This window comes from Erythranthe guttata, chromosome 4, assembly GCF_056151865.1.
Source record: "Erythranthe guttata isolate IM_541 chromosome 4, IM_541, whole genome shotgun sequence".
Lineage (NCBI taxonomy): Eukaryota > Viridiplantae > Streptophyta > Magnoliopsida > Lamiales > Phrymaceae > Erythranthe > Erythranthe guttata.
Genome location: NC_142536.1, coordinates 14,839,858 through 14,858,337, shown reverse-complemented (window position 1 = coordinate 14,858,337; position 18,480 = coordinate 14,839,858). Strand labels below are relative to the sequence as shown.

Below are 18,480 nucleotides of genomic sequence, written 5' to 3'. Positions count from 1 at the left end.
CGTCGGAAACTCTTTAAAAGAAACGACCTTGCCTTGACCAGACTTTACCACGTGGTCGACGGCCGCCTACCAACTTCTACCCTAAGAATATCTTTCTCCATAAAGTATCTCACTTTTAGTACCCGCGAAAATAATAGTCCAATTTGAGTGAGAACCCTCCAGATTTGCTTTGCTACAAGTGCATAGATGAAACAATGTAAATCTCTAAATCCAATACAACCTCTTGCTATCGGTAGACAAAGTCGATGCCATGCCAACCATGTCATTTTTCGATCACTCCCATATCCACACCCCCCCCCCCCCCCCCCCCCCCCGAAATCTCTGAATGGCAGCCTCCAAATCTGATACAATCTAGCCGGCAAGATGAAGCAACTCATAACAAAAGATGGGATAGCTTGTAATACAGCTTTAATTCTGACATTTTTTCCCAACTTTAGACAAATGTTTTTCACCCCAAGTCTTGATTTTTGCCCAAACTCGATCCTGTAAAAAATCGAAGATTTCTTTCCTGGACTTGCCCATAGAGGCTGGCATTCCTAGGTACTTGTCGTGGTACTCAACTTCTTGAGCTTCCAATTGTCTTTGTATCGCCTCTCTTACGTCCTCCGGAGTTGTGGCGCTAAAGCTTTTTGTTGTTTTTTTTTTTTTAATTGAGCTCTTGGGCCTGAAATCCTAGCATATTGGTTAAGAATTTGCTATAGCGTGGTTGCATCGTCTTCTATTACCTGGCTGAAGAGCAAAGTATCGTCGATCAAGCATAAATTGGAAATGGTTGGCATTGTCGGTGCAATTTGAATTCCGTGTAGAACCCCCTCGTCAACAGCCTTTTTTATCATCGAGATGAGAGCTTATGCACAACAAATAAATAGATATGGAGATAGAGGGTCTCTTTGGTGAAGCCCTCGAGTTGGTATAAGAGACCCAAACTGAGAGCCATTAAATAAAAAAACATAAGAGACGGTTAAAACACAAAGCATGATAAGATCAATAATAAAATCAGACAAGAAACCAAGACGAGAGAGAATTTTCCTCAAAAAGATCCATTCAATTCGGTCATACGCTTTACTAATGTCTGGTTTAAGTGCCATGAAATTAACTCGTTTTTCGATAAAATGATTAACTTTGTAGGCTAGTAGAATATTATTAGTGATGAGATGATTAGGGACAAATGTGAATAGGTCAGGAGAAACAATGTCGTTTAAAGTTCGGTTGAGCCATTAACGATGACCTTATACCATATCTTGTAGACAACATTACACAAACTAATTATGAACCTATATTCTGTGATTTTTTCCGTCGATAAGCACAATATATGTGAAATTAAGGGAAGAGGAAATATGTTTATTGTTGATAAAGTCAAGAACACAAGATGTTCCATTAGACTTCAAAACATGCTAATATTTTGTGTAGAAAATAATGGGTAGACCATCAAGGCTAAGTGATCTAAGAGGAGTCATATGAGATAGAGCAAGGGTTACCTCTTCAGCTAAATAGGGAAGTGATAACAATTGGTTGGCCTTGCTGGATACTCGCGGTTCAATCTGGCCCAACACCGTATTTATCACATGTTTATATGGGTTGGTTGTTTGAAAAAAACGATTTACATAAGTCAAACAAAAAAAAATACCTAAATTTGAAGAACCCAAACCACATTTTGGAGCATTTCTTCAAAATATGCTCGTGAAAAGACGAAAAAACCCATATCCTTATGCATGTGCATTGCGTGTGTGCCCGGAATATGTGAAGATTCCTCTTAAAATGTGTGTGCCGGAATATGTGAAGATTCCTCTTAAAATTCAACTTAGATGGTTAAGTGAGTTAAAAATAGGTTTGCGTGTACTCATGACAATTTCTTTTGTTAAAGTGGCAAAGTGAATATGGCAAAATGCTATTAACCTTTTATACTAGCTTAACCTTAAAATCATTTTTTTCCACCTTGATTTGAAAATTTCTAATTTTTGGTACAAGTTATTTCATTCCAATTTCTTGAATTTCAATTTAATTTCTACAAAATTGAAATTAATTATCTAGTTACATAAAAAGTACCTTTTTTCCAATTCCACGCATATATATAACCGGACCCGACCCAACCCGACCCCAAACCGTGGACAGCTGACCCGGACCCGCCATTGTATGTAGGGGTGGAAGAAAAATACCAACTGCATATGGGGTGAAATTGAAAGTACCAAGAGCTCAATTCAACTTAATTTGAAACTTTATAAATACATTAAATCAAAAGTAACATCAGTCCTTAGCTCTAATTATGCAATCTACTTATAGCAAATTAGAGATATACATTAAGCTTTAATTTATGATCAAATCATTTTTTGATTGTGAAACATTCTGCGATGTTCATCATTCCTTGATGCAGTCACTAAAACTTGTCTGAATAATCTGTTTTCTTGAATGTTGAAATCCACATGTACTGCACAAAATGTTTCGCCTCACCGGTTCCCATTTTCGCATTCATGCCCCCGTTCGATCCTCCCATCTCGAGCCTACCGATTCTTTCATCCAACCACTCGAGAATCTGAGAAAATTGGAGAAAACTGGAGAAAACCACAATATGAGAACAATGCATTCAAAATCAGAATCGGAAAGCCAACCGAGTCGCATAAAAGTGATCCATGTCGTGAACATACATAAAAAAAAACATATTTGTCATTGAACATCAACTTAAAAGAACCCCACTTCAATTTATTAACTACCCGTAAATACTTTCATCATATAAAAACATAAAAAAAAAGTCCGATATTTTCGGTCGAACCCATCTTTTTTTTCCCATTCAGTCTAGTTTTTGTCCGATTCAATCGGTTTTTTACTTTTTTTAGTCAGATCTTCAATCAAACAAACATCGAACGAAATATAATTGCAGTTTTAAACCGAGAAATTTAATAATCACTCAATAAAAAGAACCCTCGAATACCTTCACGAAGCATTAACGAGCTTAGGCCGACGAGTCACAGGATCGATTTCCACTCGAAGCCCAGCTCCAGCAATTTCAGGAGTATCAACAGATCCCTGTACCTCCAAATCAACAACTAATTCTCGATTTTTAACGTTCCCTTCCAAAATATTTCTCATCGACCAAATTCCCCACTCCCTCAAAAACGGGTTATCGTCATCCGTCACACACTGTTGCAGCATTAAAAGAATCCCATCTTGCTCTCGTATCTCATCCTGCACACTAATCCTCCCGTAGCTGCAGTTTCCGATAACGCCCACGATATCTCTTCGAAAGCCTTTGTAAGGACAACAGTACTTGGAAAATCGAGGAGTAGTATTGTTTTCAGTATCGGCGTGGACCGTTGATCTCCTAATCAATGTTGGAGGCTCTAAATTTCGAAGCAGGCCTATAAGAAATTTAATAAGCCCGGCCCGTAATAATGTATCCACGTTTGGACCGTCACAAGCGGTAATATCTCTTATGAGGGAGAGAGCGTAGCCCATAGCATCAGTAACGGATGAACCGGTTGGAAGAGACGAATTTGCCCTTGTGCCGAAATCGACAACCTCAACAGCATTTCTTAATATCTGAAAAATTGACAAAGAAAAATCGCTCGAAACTACAATTTCTCCCAGTCGCTCGTTTAATATTTCTGAAAGAATGCTCAGCAAGAATGCTTCTTGGTCTCCAAAATGCGAAATTTGCGGTACGTTTTGGTCGCAGTTCTCAGATAATTTGTAGAAAATTGACGAAAAATAGGATTCTTCAAAGCAGATCTTTGAAAGGAGCAATTTCACCCAATCCTCACTAAAACCAGCTGCAAATATCAAATTTCAAATTAACGGGGTACATTAAAAATCAAATCTTTACAAGAAACGGTGTATTTATTAGCTCAATCTTGAAATTTACGAGGAGATCGATTACCTGCTGTAACTGTTCGTACGATTTCTACAATGATATCCAGCCCCTGATCGGAAAGCATTTCAACCGATCTTTCATTACTACCTTCAGAACATGTGTAGATAACCATGCACAAAGGATCACATGTTTCCTTGCTTTGAAATCGAGCAATATCGATAAATCCAAGGGAGAAGAACTGGGCCCACACAGCTTCTTGATGTTTTTCACCGGCTAACGAAACATTTCCCAACGCTTGCAATACCATACGAAGTATCTCATTATCAGAACCAGAATTCGAACACATAGAACCAACGAGGGTTGAAAGAATACCAACGCCGTTTTGTTCGATAAATAGGTCCTGGTTTTTAATTTCACCCGCACACATGTTTCGAAGTAGTTTTACGGCTAAAAGAAGTTCTTGGTGTGGGACTCGTAAAGGATATTGGCAAAGTTCGAGGGCTGGTTTGATAATATCTTTGGAAGAAAGGGATAATCGTCCATCGGAAGTTTTGGCAGTTTCGATTAGCCGCTCTAGTGCTTCGTGTAAAGTCGAAGAGCCGGAAGAAATAAAGAGTGGCTGAAGTACATTATCCTGTATGGATAAGTTAACCGATTTTACAGAATCCATACTAATTTGGATATAAGAATGGACGTTGTTGATGCTATAGTTATTGTGGAGCCGTAAAACTAAGTACCTGAGAAGTTTAATCATGAAAACACGAACATGTGAATGGTCGGTAACAAATAGTAAAATCGAAAAAAAAAAATACATCTTCATCACACGACGGGCAGAGATCTCTTAACATATCCAATTATACGAAATCAGCAATACTTTTCGAGAAAATAATCAAAAAGCAAAGAATCACTGTAAACAACACTCTTTGCACCATAAAAAATCATCACTAATATCCATTTCGACTATGAAAAAAAAACACATTGAAACGTACAAAATTATTTAAAAACCAAAATAGTTACAATGAATCCATATTTATCAATGTTTTGAAACCCGGACCGGACCGGCCGGTTTAACCGTGAACCGCCGCCAAGTCCGGTCCGGTTGGATGTAAAAACCCAAAAGTGCCTAAAAACCGGGTCAGGTGATGAAGAACCGGAAAACCCACGGTTGAACCCCCGACCCGAAACCAGAAAAAACCCGGTTTTTCATCAAAACAAGGGGGAAAAAAAGGGATAAATAGAAAATCGATTACCTCTTCACTGGATCTGTTCAAAGCTTGACAAGAAAATTGGCAGTGATGTAGTAGTGCCTGGTGGGCGAGTGGAGGAAGAAGGAGGATTAAGAAAGGATATTTAAAAAAATGGGTAGAGGAAGAGGATGCGAGAGAGGGGAGTTGACGGCGGAAATGTTATTTCAATGTAGGGTTTATGCTTTTATTTTTCAAAAATTAATTTTTAAATTTGATGTAATTTCTATATTTTGTGTATTTTTATATATATTTTATTGGGGTGATTAATAAATAGATTATGGTCTTTAGATAAATATTAGTATTGATCATAATCATAAATATATATAAATAATTTAAAAATATAATAATTACTTTTAAATATATATATAAATAATTAAATAAATAAAAAAATTAAAAAACCCGGTTAAACCCCGGTTGAACCGGTCCAACCATGACCCAGTTAGTTGTCCGGTTCGATGTCCGGTCCGGTTTTAAAAACATTGATATTTGTAAAGAAGATCATATTATCTTTAAAAAATTGCAGTTGCGCAGAAGCTACAAAATTTCTCTGAAAATTGAATCCCAATTATAATTAACGGCCACCATTCCCAACTCTCGAAATTAGTGCTAAATAGACCACAAAAACAAACATTGAGGCACACATAATACCCACACAAATAGATTGAAAATTCTAAGATCAAAGCTAATATCTTTCACAGGGGCTGTAATGAAACCAAAAGTAAATTAAAAAACCTGCTTAACATACATACCATCAAGAATCGAGTAATAGAGTATTGGAAATATGAAAAGGGCTCGCCGTTAATCGGAAACAATTTCCACATCAACTCAATTACCTGATAGAATGGCCGGAGGAGAGCGGCGGAGAGAGAGGGGAAGCGGCGGAGAGAGAGAGGAAGCAGCGGCGAAAGGGATTGGCGGGGGGAATTGAAGCGGATTTACAAGAATTTTACTTTTATGTTATACATACATGTAGGCAACTCTTGAAGTATGTATATGTACATAAATAAATAAATAAATAAATAAATAAGGGACAACTTCGGCCCCCTAATATTTTTCAATTTTCACACTTTCACCCCTATAAATTCAACAAAAAGACTCTTTTCCCTTCAAAATTTTGTTCCCTTAGCACTTTGCCCCAAATTATAATGTTCTGTATTTAAATTTTGTTCCGGTTGCACTTGCCCCAAATTATAATTTCCGTGTATTTTTCACGGGAACTGGCATGAACCCGTCCAATTGAAGTGCATTTGCATCATTTCAGAGACGGATCACCGTAATAGCTGATAACTGAAAAAGAAATTGAAGATTCTCACAATTTTGGTGTCACGATGACAATTCATTTTACGATATAAAAAACATAACTTTCTTTTTTTTTATGAAATTAGTAAAATGGATTGTGTTTTTTATCTATTAAAAGAGATAAGGATATTAAGATTTGGGTGGGATTGATGAAAGGGCTTAAGCCCTTGCAGTGGTGGATGGATAAATGACAATGATGAAAATAAGACAGAAATTGTGAATTGGGGTAAATTGCAAACAAAAATTGAAAGGGGGGGAGAGTCCATTTTTTTAAAGTGTAGTTGGGGTACATGCGAAAATTGAAAATTTCTAAAGGCCTATCCTAAAAAAAATTGTGATGAGTTAATAAACAATTAATATTTTCAGAAGAGGAAGAGCAAAGGATGCCTGTGCATATACATTAAAAAACATATTTACGAAAAAAAAGGAAAAAATCCTAAACGGTTTGGAAAGAGTTAATAGCACAGACCCCACTGTGTTATTTCTAATCGGTGAAAAACACTTCGTGTTAAGTATATTAGCAAAAAAACCCTTATATTGTATTTTTCAAAGCACACCACTCCCCGTTTTGAAATTGAATGTTGACTTATATGAAATGGCTGAACTACCCTTACAAAACTGTAAGGAAATATTAAAAAAAAAACAAAACAAAATGCAAATAACCATCGCAACAAAACCCAACCCAACGTCTTCTTCTCCAATTGAGGTCCCTCTTCTCCAACACTGTGAAAAAAATAATGGTGATTCTTCAATGTTCATGCCTCACATCTCGTCGCAATCAAATCTCAAGTAAAGGTGGCTGACGGGGGAGATAGATAGGGGGCCGGGGATTTTGAGAATTTGGCGGTGGAGGGTCAGGGTGTCTATGGCGAGAAGAGCAGAGGAGGTGGGTGGTGGAAGGAAGGGGTAGCGGCGCGGCGTGAAAAGGTGATTGCCGGAGCCCGGAGGTGGTGGTGATTTCAATGGGAAGAAGAAGATTTTTGGGGAAGACATGTTCTTTCACCCCTGTTTGGAGCCGGCATCTTGACGAGGTGATTGTCGGTGATGGTGGTGGTGGTGGTCTGAGTTTGCTGGTGGTGGTGGTCGTCGGAGTTTGTTGGTGGTGGTGGTCGTCGGAGTTTGCCGGTGGTGGCCGTCGGAGTTTGTTGGTGGTCCGGCGATTTCAATGGGGAAGACGCAATTTATTTTTCTTCGTTTGAGAAATTTTAAATATTGCAATTTGATCCAAAGTTTTGGATTATTTATATTTAAATCAAATTGGATTTTTTTTTTACAAAACAATCCGAGGGTATTTTCGAATTTCCAAGTAAAAACAAACAGTCCTACACGCACAATTCGCGTGTGCATTATACGATGAGCTGTTAGGGATTTTTTTGGCTTTGACTTATTTTCATAGGAGGGTCATTGCTAATTATTTTAACACGATGGGGTTTTTAGCAATTAGAGATTTTACAGGGGTAGATTTTGCAAAAAAAACCCTTTTGGAAATGGACGTACAATCTATTCTACTTTTGTTTTTTTACAATTTATTATACTTGAATAGATGCTAAAATAAATAAAAATAGATGAATTGTCTCAACTCTCAAATCAACGACCCACACAAATTAGCAATTTAGCATTTGCGAGAGATGGCTGTGATGGTAATCTACCAACCACAGGCCCCACAACATATGTTAAGCCAAAATACACTTGAATTGACAAGAATGCCCCTGAGAACTCTTTAAAAAAAGGGTTTATTAGGGATAACCCCCTTGTTCATATTTTCTAATGAGGTAGATCCAATTTTTTTTCCACTTTTTGAGATAGACCCAATTTTGCCAACTTGGCAAAATATATTATATAATTTTCCTTTAATACCCTTGTTTATTTTTAAACGGTATTTAATTCCTTTAATACGTGATTTGAGATTTGCTGATACGTAGCCTAAAATCACGGAATAATATTACGTGAGATCATTGGCCGTTATACCAATTCGTGTATAATATTTTCGGAGGTTCTCTTTCACCGTTCCAGGGGATTTTTATCTTTGAAGATTTCTGTACCGTCGTGGAAATAGGATCGAATTGAGCGCTCATCTGTTGGACGTTGTTTAACCGGGTATGAATGCGTTTTTCGATTTATTTTTCGTTCAATGGCTAGGATCGTCGTGTATGGTGGTTAGAAATTTTAAGAGGTGTGTTGATACTTGATTATATTATGTAGAACGTTTTTTAACAAAATTATTCCGTCATATATACATCGTTAATTTTGGCGGATGATGTTTGTTCGGAATAGGATTGACAGAGTTAGATAAGGATTGTTCACGCATATTGGACCAGAGTTATTTTATATGAACGTCGTAGTTGGTTTACGTAGTAATTGAAATAACTGTCCGCGGTCGTGGAGTTCATGTGTCTGATCCCGGTCGATAGTTGATTTATTTGTTTATAACAGCGGATTTTAGGACTCTGGGTAGTACATTAAAATATACTTTGTAGTCTTTTTTAAGTTATCGTATGAATTTTGCATTTTAAGTTTATTTTTGATCATATTAATATATTTTTTAATATTTTGTATTTTTAATGTCGTATTATGATTCAAGGTTTTATCGATGGCGAATTTTGTACGGATTTTGTTGAGATTTGGTGGGTTGGTTGCTATAAAGAGGTGTTCGAACGGGTTTACTCGCGGTTCATTGGTTGCATTTGTTATTTCAAAGTGGCCACAACTCGATGGGTGGGATATAAGCATGACATATAGGCTGGAAGGCGTTGGTGAATGTATCTTGGCTGACGATGAGGACATGATTTCGATGTTTGGTGGGTTGATTGCTATAAAGAGGTGTTTACGATGTAATGGCTCGGTAACGTCGGTTAAGTGCTAAACCGTTATAATACAGTAGTATACTATTATGAATACCATATGATACTACCATTATCATTTTATTATACTATTATGAGATTATTAATGTACTAGAGTTTTTTAACTCTACATATTGGTTTGATTGTGTTATGATGTGTTTTAAGTATTTTATCAAAACCCTAGATTGAAATTATGAGATTATTAATGTACTATTTTATTGGTTATGTTGGAATACTTTACGTTGGTCTTGTTCTCAATGTTCTTGTCATTTCAGTGGTGTATTGTTTGTAACACAATTTCATATCACTACTATAACCGTAATATACTATCATAGCAGATTAATGTACTATATTGAAATTATTAATATACTATGTGGTTGAATAATACGGGATCCATAGTCGATTAACGAGATCCATAGTCGAATTAGATCAATGAGATAGTCTATTACATGATATAAGGAAAATTACCCTAATTGATTAGTATTTCAAAAAAACATATTATTCAGTTTCCATTTATATTATTATTTTTTCATATATATTATTATTAACCCTAATCGTTTTCATATAATAAGGAAAATTACCCAAATTGATTAGTATTTCAAACAAACATATTATTCAGTTTCCATATATATTATTATTTTTCCAATAGTCAATTAATTAAACCCATAGTCGAATTAGATACATGGGATAGTCTATTAAAAGATATGAGATAGTCTATTAATTTAAAAAAGGTAAAGTAACGGGATTTGTGGGATTTGATTGAGGGTAATTATGTAATTACGAAAAGCTTGGGCTTTTATCAAAATGGCAAATTTAAATTTGGGTCTACCCCTATTATTTGAATGTTTAAGGGGGTTATATCTAATAGACCCTTAAAAAAATTATTCCCTTATTAATGCAAATATATACATGCATGCCTTGTGTGCGTTAGTCCTTTCTCTTGTACTTCACAAACACCATATTTAATTTTTAAGGCCTCCTTTTGTTTTCACACTCTATTGAGTCTTTTTTCTGCTTTCAGTAAGGTAACCATTTTCAAGCCCTCCCTCTCTCTCTCTCTCTCTCTCTCTCTCTCTCTCTCTCTCTCTCTCTCTCTCTCTCTTAAGAATTCGAAGCGAGTGTCATCTATTTTTCAGTAATTGCTATGCGAATTTGTTTAAGAAATGTTACATTCGCCGTATAATAATTAGTCCCTTGATCTCTTGAAATGTACTAATTTTGTGTCAACTGTTTTTTGAAGGGATCCAATTTAATCGAACGAGAAATGTTTGTGGCGCATAAGTCCGATTTGGAACTAGCACTTCGAAGGGAGCTAGCGAACCGCAAAAAGGTAGGCATCAGCCAATTTTTCGTATTTACATGTAATGATTGACTTTCTTGCATTCAATTCATCAAATTTATAGTACTTATAGTAAACATAATTTTCTTGGCTCGTAAATTCTCATTTTCTTTTTATTTTTTTTTCTCTGATTTACAGTCTTGGATGAAAAATCCAAAGTGATGTGTTTAAGTCTGCGTTTCGAATCATAAATGAAATATTCGTATATTTTTGTCGGGACAAACTTGTATGCTGATCATATATACTTTCTGATACATCTGCTAAATGTTAATTATTATTATTATTATTACATCGTATATATTTTCCTAACAAGCAGTTTCCGATACATTTTCTACATAATTACACCTATTTTATAAGGTTCCAAGTCCGAATAATGAAGTCGTGAGAACCCTGAGTCGATCTCCAAGCTTCGGGGATTGGACGAACGCATGTTCATCAAAAAAAGTTTCTTATCTCAAACCTTTTTCGCCTTAATTAACAATTTACCGCTCGATTTTTTTTTTTTATTTTTTTTATTAATATTTAATTCCCCGGTTGAAGGTACAATCTTCGATGGAACATCCAAGACTTACGTTTCCGTCTCCAAGACCCCAATTTCACACAGAGCAGAGTTTGATAAAAATTGTGAGTTCTTGCATCAAAATGTACTAATTAAAAGAATTCATTGTCTGAATTTATCGTATTTTTCTTATGATTCAGGAGCCATATTCCGATGAAATATCGAGCCTCATAAATCCGTCATCACCTCATAAAGATTGGATAAACCCGAGCAAACTTTTAGACAAAAAACTTCTGACTTATAACTCATCATTTGAACTCCCATTGGTAATTAAACAAATTTTATTTCTAATTTTTGCAAAAATAAATTAAAGTCCTTTTTCCATGTTTGTTAACTAGAATCCTTTTTTTTCCGTCGACAGATTCCGGCAAAAACTCCACCTCCAAAGGCTATTTTGATTCTGAAAACCGACACAGAAACTCAAAGGCCAATATATTTTCCCGGGCAGATCATCCCCACAAAGCCGCGTTCGAGTTTAAAGAGAAAGCAAATCGACATTCAAGAACTGCTAAATCCACCGCCAGCCTACAGTAACAACAACAGCACCCAAGCGGTGAATAAATCCCCCCGGAATTTATTCTGCGAGCTCTGCCAGGTCAGCTGCTCAAGCGGGACCACAATGCAGGACCACTTGAGGGGCCGGCCCCACAAGGCGAAGCTGGTGTGGATGCAGCTGAAGGCGAGGAACTGCACCGTAAAGCAGCCGAAGTGCAACGTCTGCCAAATTTTCTGCTCGGATAGGGATACAATGGAGATGCACCTGAAGGGGCGTAAGCACAAGGCCAAACTGCACGAACTTGAGGAATGTAGGAGGAACGGAACTGGAGGGATCGTGGTTAAGAAGAAGCCGGTGTTTTGTGAGCTGTGCCACGTCAGCTGCATGAACGAGGACTGCTTCGAGATGCATCTCAGGGGAAAACAGCATGCTACTAGACAAGAGATGAAGCGTAGAGGTATGATATGATGAGTGGCAAAAGAGACATTTACCCGAAGGCGGAAAAAAAGAAGAAAGGAAAACACTTATTTTCATGGTAATTCTTGATAGTTATTTAGTACTTAATTAATCACTGGATACAAATATAGCATCGATCGAATTTGATATGACGGACTATAGTAAGGAGAGATCGAAGACCCTATTGATAAGTGTTCGTTTTGCACGATTTTTGCTTATCGAATCTTCGAGTTTTGGTCTTCATTCGTCCGAGTTTCGGCGTTATTTGTATATATTATTGCGTTTCTTGTTTTATTTCTATTTTTAGGTTTTGTTAGATTTTGTTGCCAATTCGAAACGATTTTGAAAGCGAAGCCGAGAATCAAGTCAAACAAGAGCAAAAATTGCAATCAAGTGGATGGTGGCAGCCTTCAGTATTTTACGCATAACTTCTTCATACGACCTCCGATTGAGCTGATTCAATTGTATTTACAAAGCCAACTGCAAGGGCTACAACTTTTGTGAAATGCAAAATTGTCAGATTCGGGCTACAAAAGGGTCAAACCAGAGTTTGAAGTTATTGCAGTGACCATATCGCGATATTACCTCCCATATCGCGATATGGGAGAAAACGAAACAGAAAGCTTGCATTTTTGCCATATCGCGCGATATGCCATTCCATATCGCGATATGGGGAGAAACGAAACAGAGAGCTTGTATTTTTGCCATATCGCGCGATATGCCATTCCATATCGCGATATGGGGAGAAACGAAACAGAGAGCTTGCAATTTTACCATATCGCCCGATATGACTACGCATATCGCGATATGGGCCTCGGGATGTGTAAAAAATATCTAAAAAGGCAAAGCTTCCTCAAGAAGCTTTGCCTTACTATAAATAGAAGTCAGCCCTCATTCTTCTGGGGACTTCTTCGACTTTCTTCGGTCCTCGACAGTTCTTCGCGGGAATCTTCAACGAGGATTTCGACTTGGGTTTTTCTTACGATATTTCTTTACGTTTTGTTCTTCATTTCTTGTGTTCATTCTTTTGACTCTATGTTTGTTATGAACTAAGAACATTTTCTTCTAGGGCAATGAAGCCTTGTATATATTGATTTCGATCGTCATTTCTGTTATCTTTTTGTCGTGTTTTGATTTCGTTTATGTTTTCCTGTATTAAATGCTTCTGATTGCGTTGATCAGCTCTCAGATTGATATTAAATAGGAATGAACTCGAGAGAGGATTTCTTGTTTGAAGTTAGGAAAACATAGCTCGGGGTGTGGAAACGGAGACGTGATGCACTTCGGGTAGCCCTTAAGGACTTGACCTAAATGCTCTCTTAATAGCAGGTTCTGAACGGAGACGTCGGACCTGTGGGTAGACTCTAACTACACTGGAGACGGGGGTTAGAGTACTTTAGCGTCTGGGTTAACGAATAGGAATGTGACGTTAGATAACGGATTTGTAGATCGTTGTTGATTATACATAGGTGGATTTGGCCCTAGAAGTCCCCTTTAAATCAAAGTCCCCCCCCCGCGTTGAGTTATCGTTACTTTATTTACGTACATTCTATATTTACATGTTTACGATCTTGCATGCTTTCAAATTAGGGTTTCTCACAATTCCAAATATTTACGATCGGCTAGATAATATAACGATAATATAATTACACTACTCAGCATGTGAATCTACAAGGTCCCTGTGGATCGATATCCGGAACCACTGTTCTGCAAAATGCGATACCGTATCCTTGCGGTAATTTATACGTGAGGAAAACGCGTATCAAGTTTTTGGCGCCGTTGCCGGGGACCAATTTGATTTTATCTTTGTTGATAGTGTTACCAATTATCTGAGTATTACTTTAGCTATTTACCTGCTTTATTTTCGATTTATACCTTGATTGTAACCGATCACTTTGTTTATGCCCAGGCGTCGAAATTTGGAAATCATACCTTACGATCCCGAGATTGAAAGGACACTTCGTAGACTAAGGGCCACACGCAACCAACAAAGTGAACCAATGGCCGACGATCAAGGAAATCCAGAGCACCTGGCCTTTGAATACGATCGAGAGCCAGGACGAGATCACGAGCAGCCAAGACCGAACCTGCCACCCGAGCGAACAATGCGAGAATACCGAACTCCAGCTGTGAATGAGAACTATTCGGGAATCAGGAAACCGACGATAGCCGCAAACAATTTCGAACTAAAGACGGGGCTAATCAACATGGTCATGGCGAACCAATTCTCTGGAGCAGCCACTGCAGATCCAAATCTTCATCTTGCCAATTTCTTGGAAATTTGCGACACAATCAAAGTTAACGGTGTTTCTGATGATGCCATCCGGTTGAAGCTATTCTCATTTTCTGTCAGAGATAAAGCGAAGAGTTGGCTTCTGAGTCTTAATCCAGGATCACTCACCTGTTGGGAAGAATTATCACAAGCCTTTCTGGCACGATTCTTTCCACCCTCAAAGACCGCACAACTACGAAGAGATGTAGGCAACTTCAGACAGATGAGCCAAGAGCCAATGCACGAGTCTTGGGAGAGATTCAAGGACTTATTACGACAATGCCCTCAACACGGATTCAACCCGTGGGATCAAATGGAGTTATTCTACAATGGACTCGATCAACCAGCCCGCTCTCTAGTCGATGCTGCCTCAGGTGGATCATTGCAAAACAAGACTCCCACAGACGCTCGAGACATTGTCGAGCGAATGTGTGAGAATGCTTACCATTGGCCGTCCGAACGGAGTGGTGTACAAAAGGTGGCCGAAGTCCACCAACTCGATCCTTTAGCTGCAGTTTCAGCACAATTAGCTACTCTATCAAATCAGGTCGCCCAATTATCAGTTCGAGGGCCACATACCGAAAGAGTGGCAGCAGCAAGTACCTCACAAGCCACAAACGACGATTGGGAACAGGCACACTTTATGAACCACCGATTCAACAATTTCCGGGGAACCAACAATCAGAACCAAAATCCTACTCACTATTACCCGGGAATTCGGATCACGAGAACTTCTCTTACGCCAATCCAAAGAATGCTCTACAACCACCTTCCGATGTCAACCATCAAAGAGAGCAACGAGGGCCAACGTATGACGAACGTCTTCACCGACAAGAAAGGGAAATGGAGGGCCTGAAATCAACAATGAAGAACATGGAAAAGCAAATAGGGAAAATCGTCCAATCCATGTCCACAATGGCCAAAGGTGGATTTCCGAGCAATACCGAAGTCAATCCAAAAGAAAGCTGTCAAGCCATAACCACCCGAAGTGGTTTGCAAATGACCGATCCTCCTTATCCGACGGACGAGTCACCAAGGCCAGCTGTACAACCGACCCCGGTCGAGCCGGAAATCACCATTTCAGGGAGTGGTACAAAAGAGACTAGTAAGCCCAATAATATTTCTTTTCCTGATAATCCCCCTCTTATGATAACTCCTATTCCTTTTCCAGAAAGACAGAAGAAGAAGGAGTTCCAGGATCAATTGAAGAAGTTCATTGAAAAGATCAAACAAATTCGAATCAACATCCCTTTTGCAGAGGCCTTGGAGGTAATGCCAAACTACACCAAGTTCATGAAGGAAGTCCTATCCAAGAAAATTCGGATCGAAGAAGACATACCAGTGACACTCACAGCAACTTGCAGTGCCATTATTCAGTCGAATCTACCACCGAAAATGAAAGATCCAGGGAGTTACACTATTCCTTGTATTATTGGAAATTCTACTTTCGACAAAGCTTTATGTGATTTGGGGGCAAGTATTAATTTGATGCCTATGTCTGTGTTTCTAAAACTGGGCTTAGGAAATTTGAACCGCACTCGCATGACTTTACAACTAGCTGATCGTTCATTGAAATATCCCGATGGGATTGTAGAAGATGTGCTAGTTAAAGTAGATAAATTCATTTTGCCTGTTGATTTTGTGGTACTTGAAATGCCTGAAGATGATGAAGCACCAATCATTTTAGGTCGTCCATTCTTAGCCACTGGTAAGGCGATGATTGATATGGAATTAGGATCTTTAATGCTTAGGGTGAATGGGGAAGAAGTTGTTTTTAATTTGACAGATGCATTTAAACACTCTGAGCATGTTGAGCATTGCAGTAGAATAGACGTGATCGAGGACTGTGTTTCCTCCTTTATTGATTTGTATGAATTGTGTGATTCTATTGAGCACTGCATTGTTAATTCTATTGATTTGCATTATGTCTCCCCTGAAACTCCTATTGAAAATGATGTGCTTGATTGTGTGTTGTTTCTTGAGTGTGCCGAGATTTTAGGCGTAGACGAGGTAGGAATCGTCCCCGAGATACCAGTTAGTGTGAAAACGGCCCCCGTACTGGAATTGAAACAATTACCGGATTATCTTTGTTATGCTTTTCATGGAGCAGACAAGACTTATCCGGTGATTATTTCTTCTAGTTTGAGCGAGGCCGAAACAAACACACTACTGGAGGTCCTTAGAGAATATAGGTCGGCTATAGGTTGGTCTATTGAGGATATTAAGGGAATTAGCCCGTCTATTGTTCAACACAAAATTCTAATGGAAGACGTCTATAAACCGAGAGTCCAACCTCAGAGGCGGTTAAACCCGTCAATGAAAGATGTAGTAAAAAAAGAAGTCTTAAAACTGTTAGGTGCTGGTATGATTTATGCAATTTCTGACAGTCCGTGGGTCAGTCCGGTGCAGGTTGTGCCAAAAAGGGGTGGGATGACGGTTATTGTGAATGATAAAAATGAACTTATTCCGTCTAGAACAGTCACTGGGTGGCGTGTGTGTTTCGATTACCGATTATTGAATGCAGCCACTAGAAAAGACCATTTCCCCCTTCCCTTTATCGATCAAATGCTAGACAGGCTAGGAGGTTTCGAGTATTACTGTTTTCTTGATGGTTATTCGGGGTACAATCAAATTTCAATCGCCTCGGAAGACCAAGAGAAAACTACTTTTACTTGCCCCTACGGTACTTTTGCATTTCGTAGGATGCCTTTTGGTTTGTGTAATGCACCTGCTACCTTTCAACGATGTATGATGTCTATTTTTCATGATATGGTAGAAGTATTTCTTGAGGTGTTTATGGATGATTTTTCTGTGTTTGGATCGTCTTTCGATCATTGTGTGCATAATCTAGAACTTGTTTTGAAAAGATGTACAGAAACGAACCTTGTTTTAAATTGGGAAAAATGTCATCTTATGGTTCGTGAAGGTATTGTTCTAGGTCACAAGGTCTCGAAAAAGGGTCTTGAGGTGGACAGGGCAAAAATCGAAACGATTGAAAAATTGCCTCCACCGAAGGATGTCAAGGGGGTTAGAAGTTTTTTAGGGCATGCGGGGTTTTACCGTAGATTCATTAAAGATTTTTCGAAAATTGTAAAACCATTATGTCATTTGCTTGAGAAGGAAGCCGTCTTTGATTTTGATTCTGCTTGTTTGCAGGCTTTCACGTTTCTCAAGGAGAAGCTAACCCAATCACCGATTATGATTACTCCCAATTGGGAGGAACCATTCGAGATCATGTGCGATGCGAGCGACTATGCTGTAGGTGCAGTATTGGGACAAAGGAGGGACAAAATCTTCAAAGCCATCTACTATTCGAGTCGTACACTTGACCAAGCCCAGAAGAACTATTCAACTACCGAAAATGAAATGCTTGCTGTCGTTTATGCCGTTGACAAGTTCAGACCGTATATTTTGGGGTCTCGGGTGATCATTTACACCGACCACGCAGCTATTCGTTACTTGTTCGCAAAAAAGGACGCCAAGCCCCGACTCATCAGATGGGTACTCCTACTCCAGGAGTTCGACTTGGAAATCAGAGACAAAAAGGGGAGCGAGAATGTGGTAGCAGATCATCTTTCCAGACTCATACTAGACGAAGTTCCAGCCGAAGGAAATATTCAAGAATCATTCCCAGACGAGCAACTGCTCGCCATTAGTACTCACACTCCGTGGTATGCTGATGTGGCCAACTTTTTGGCCAGTGGAATCATCCCTGACAATCTATCTTATCACCAAAAGAAAAAATTCCTTCACGACAGTCGTTTCTATCTATGGGACGAGCCGTTGCTTTTCAGAACCGGCCCCGATCGTGTCATCCGAAGATGTGTTCCGGAAACAGTAGTACGTGAGATTCTCACACATTGCCACTCTTCACCTTGTGGCGGGCATCACGGGGAATCTCGCACAGCCGCCAAGGTTCTGCAGTCAGGCTTCTTTTGGCCAACCCTATTCCGAGATAGTTACGAGTTCGTGAAACGGTGTGATCGATGCCAACGAACAGGGAACCTATCCAACAAAAGCCAAATGCCTTTGTACAACATGCAAGAGGTGGAGCTTTTCGATGTTTGGGGCATAGACTTCATGGGACCATTCCCTTCTTCGAACGGGAAGTTTTACATTCTGCTTGCCGTGGACTACGTGTCCAAATGGGTCGAAGCAATTGCCACC

General features: G+C 38.7%; 2 protein-coding genes across 5 annotated transcripts; one reads left to right on the top strand and one right to left on the bottom strand.

The window, feature by feature from the left end:
- Positions 1–2,197: 2,197 nt before the first annotated feature.
- LOC105973531 (uncharacterized) lies at positions 2,198–6,385 on the bottom strand. 4 transcript variants are annotated; one of them, XM_012998564.2, is made up of 5 exons: positions 5,886–6,385; positions 5,056–5,112; positions 3,872–4,542; positions 2,927–3,764; positions 2,198–2,530 (listed from the first exon to the last, which is right to left on the bottom strand). In XM_012998564.2, exons 3-4 carry the CDS (start codon positions 4,473–4,475, stop codon positions 2,929–2,931), a joined length of 1,440 nt encoding a protein of 479 aa, XP_012854018.2. In that variant the 5' UTR covers positions 4,476–4,542; positions 5,056–5,112; positions 5,886–6,385; the 3' UTR covers positions 2,198–2,530; positions 2,927–2,928. The 4 variants fall into 4 exon arrangements, with proteins under 4 accessions (XP_012854018.2, XP_012854020.2, XP_012854019.2 ...); XM_012998566.2 differs by lacking the exon at positions 5,056–5,112; XM_012998565.2 differs by lacking the exon at positions 5,886–6,385 and having other exon boundaries at positions 5,056–5,207.
- Positions 6,386–10,417: 4,032 nt separating this feature from the next.
- On the top strand, positions 10,418–12,090 carry LOC148771222 (uncharacterized). Its single transcript, XM_088816974.1, has 5 exons — positions 10,418–10,521; positions 10,888–10,971; positions 11,071–11,154; positions 11,230–11,355; positions 11,451–12,090. The coding sequence occupies exons 1-5, from the start codon at positions 10,456–10,458 to the stop codon at positions 12,051–12,053; spliced, it is 963 nt and encodes a 320-aa protein (XP_088673100.1). The 5' UTR covers positions 10,418–10,455; the 3' UTR covers positions 12,054–12,090.
- Positions 12,091–18,480: the final 6,390 nt, after the last annotated feature.

Coding starts and splice junctions, on each gene's coding strand:
- LOC105973531 (XM_012998563.2), bottom strand. CDS start 4,625: ATGAAGATGTATTTTTTTTTTTCGATTTTACTATTTGTTACCGACCAT. Junction 3,765..3,871: donor CGTACGAACAGTTACAGCAG/GTAATCGATCTC, acceptor TGATATTTGCAG/CTGGTTTTAGTGAGGATTGG.
- LOC148771222 (XM_088816974.1), top strand. CDS start 10,456: ATGTTTGTGGCGCATAAGTCCGATTTGGAACTAGCACTTCGAAGGGAG. Junction 10,972..11,070: donor CGAACGCATGTTCATCAAAA/AAAGTTTCTTAT, acceptor CCCCGGTTGAAG/GTACAATCTTCGATGGAACA. Junction 11,356..11,450: donor CATCATTTGAACTCCCATTG/GTAATTAAACAA, acceptor TTCCGTCGACAG/ATTCCGGCAAAAACTCCACC.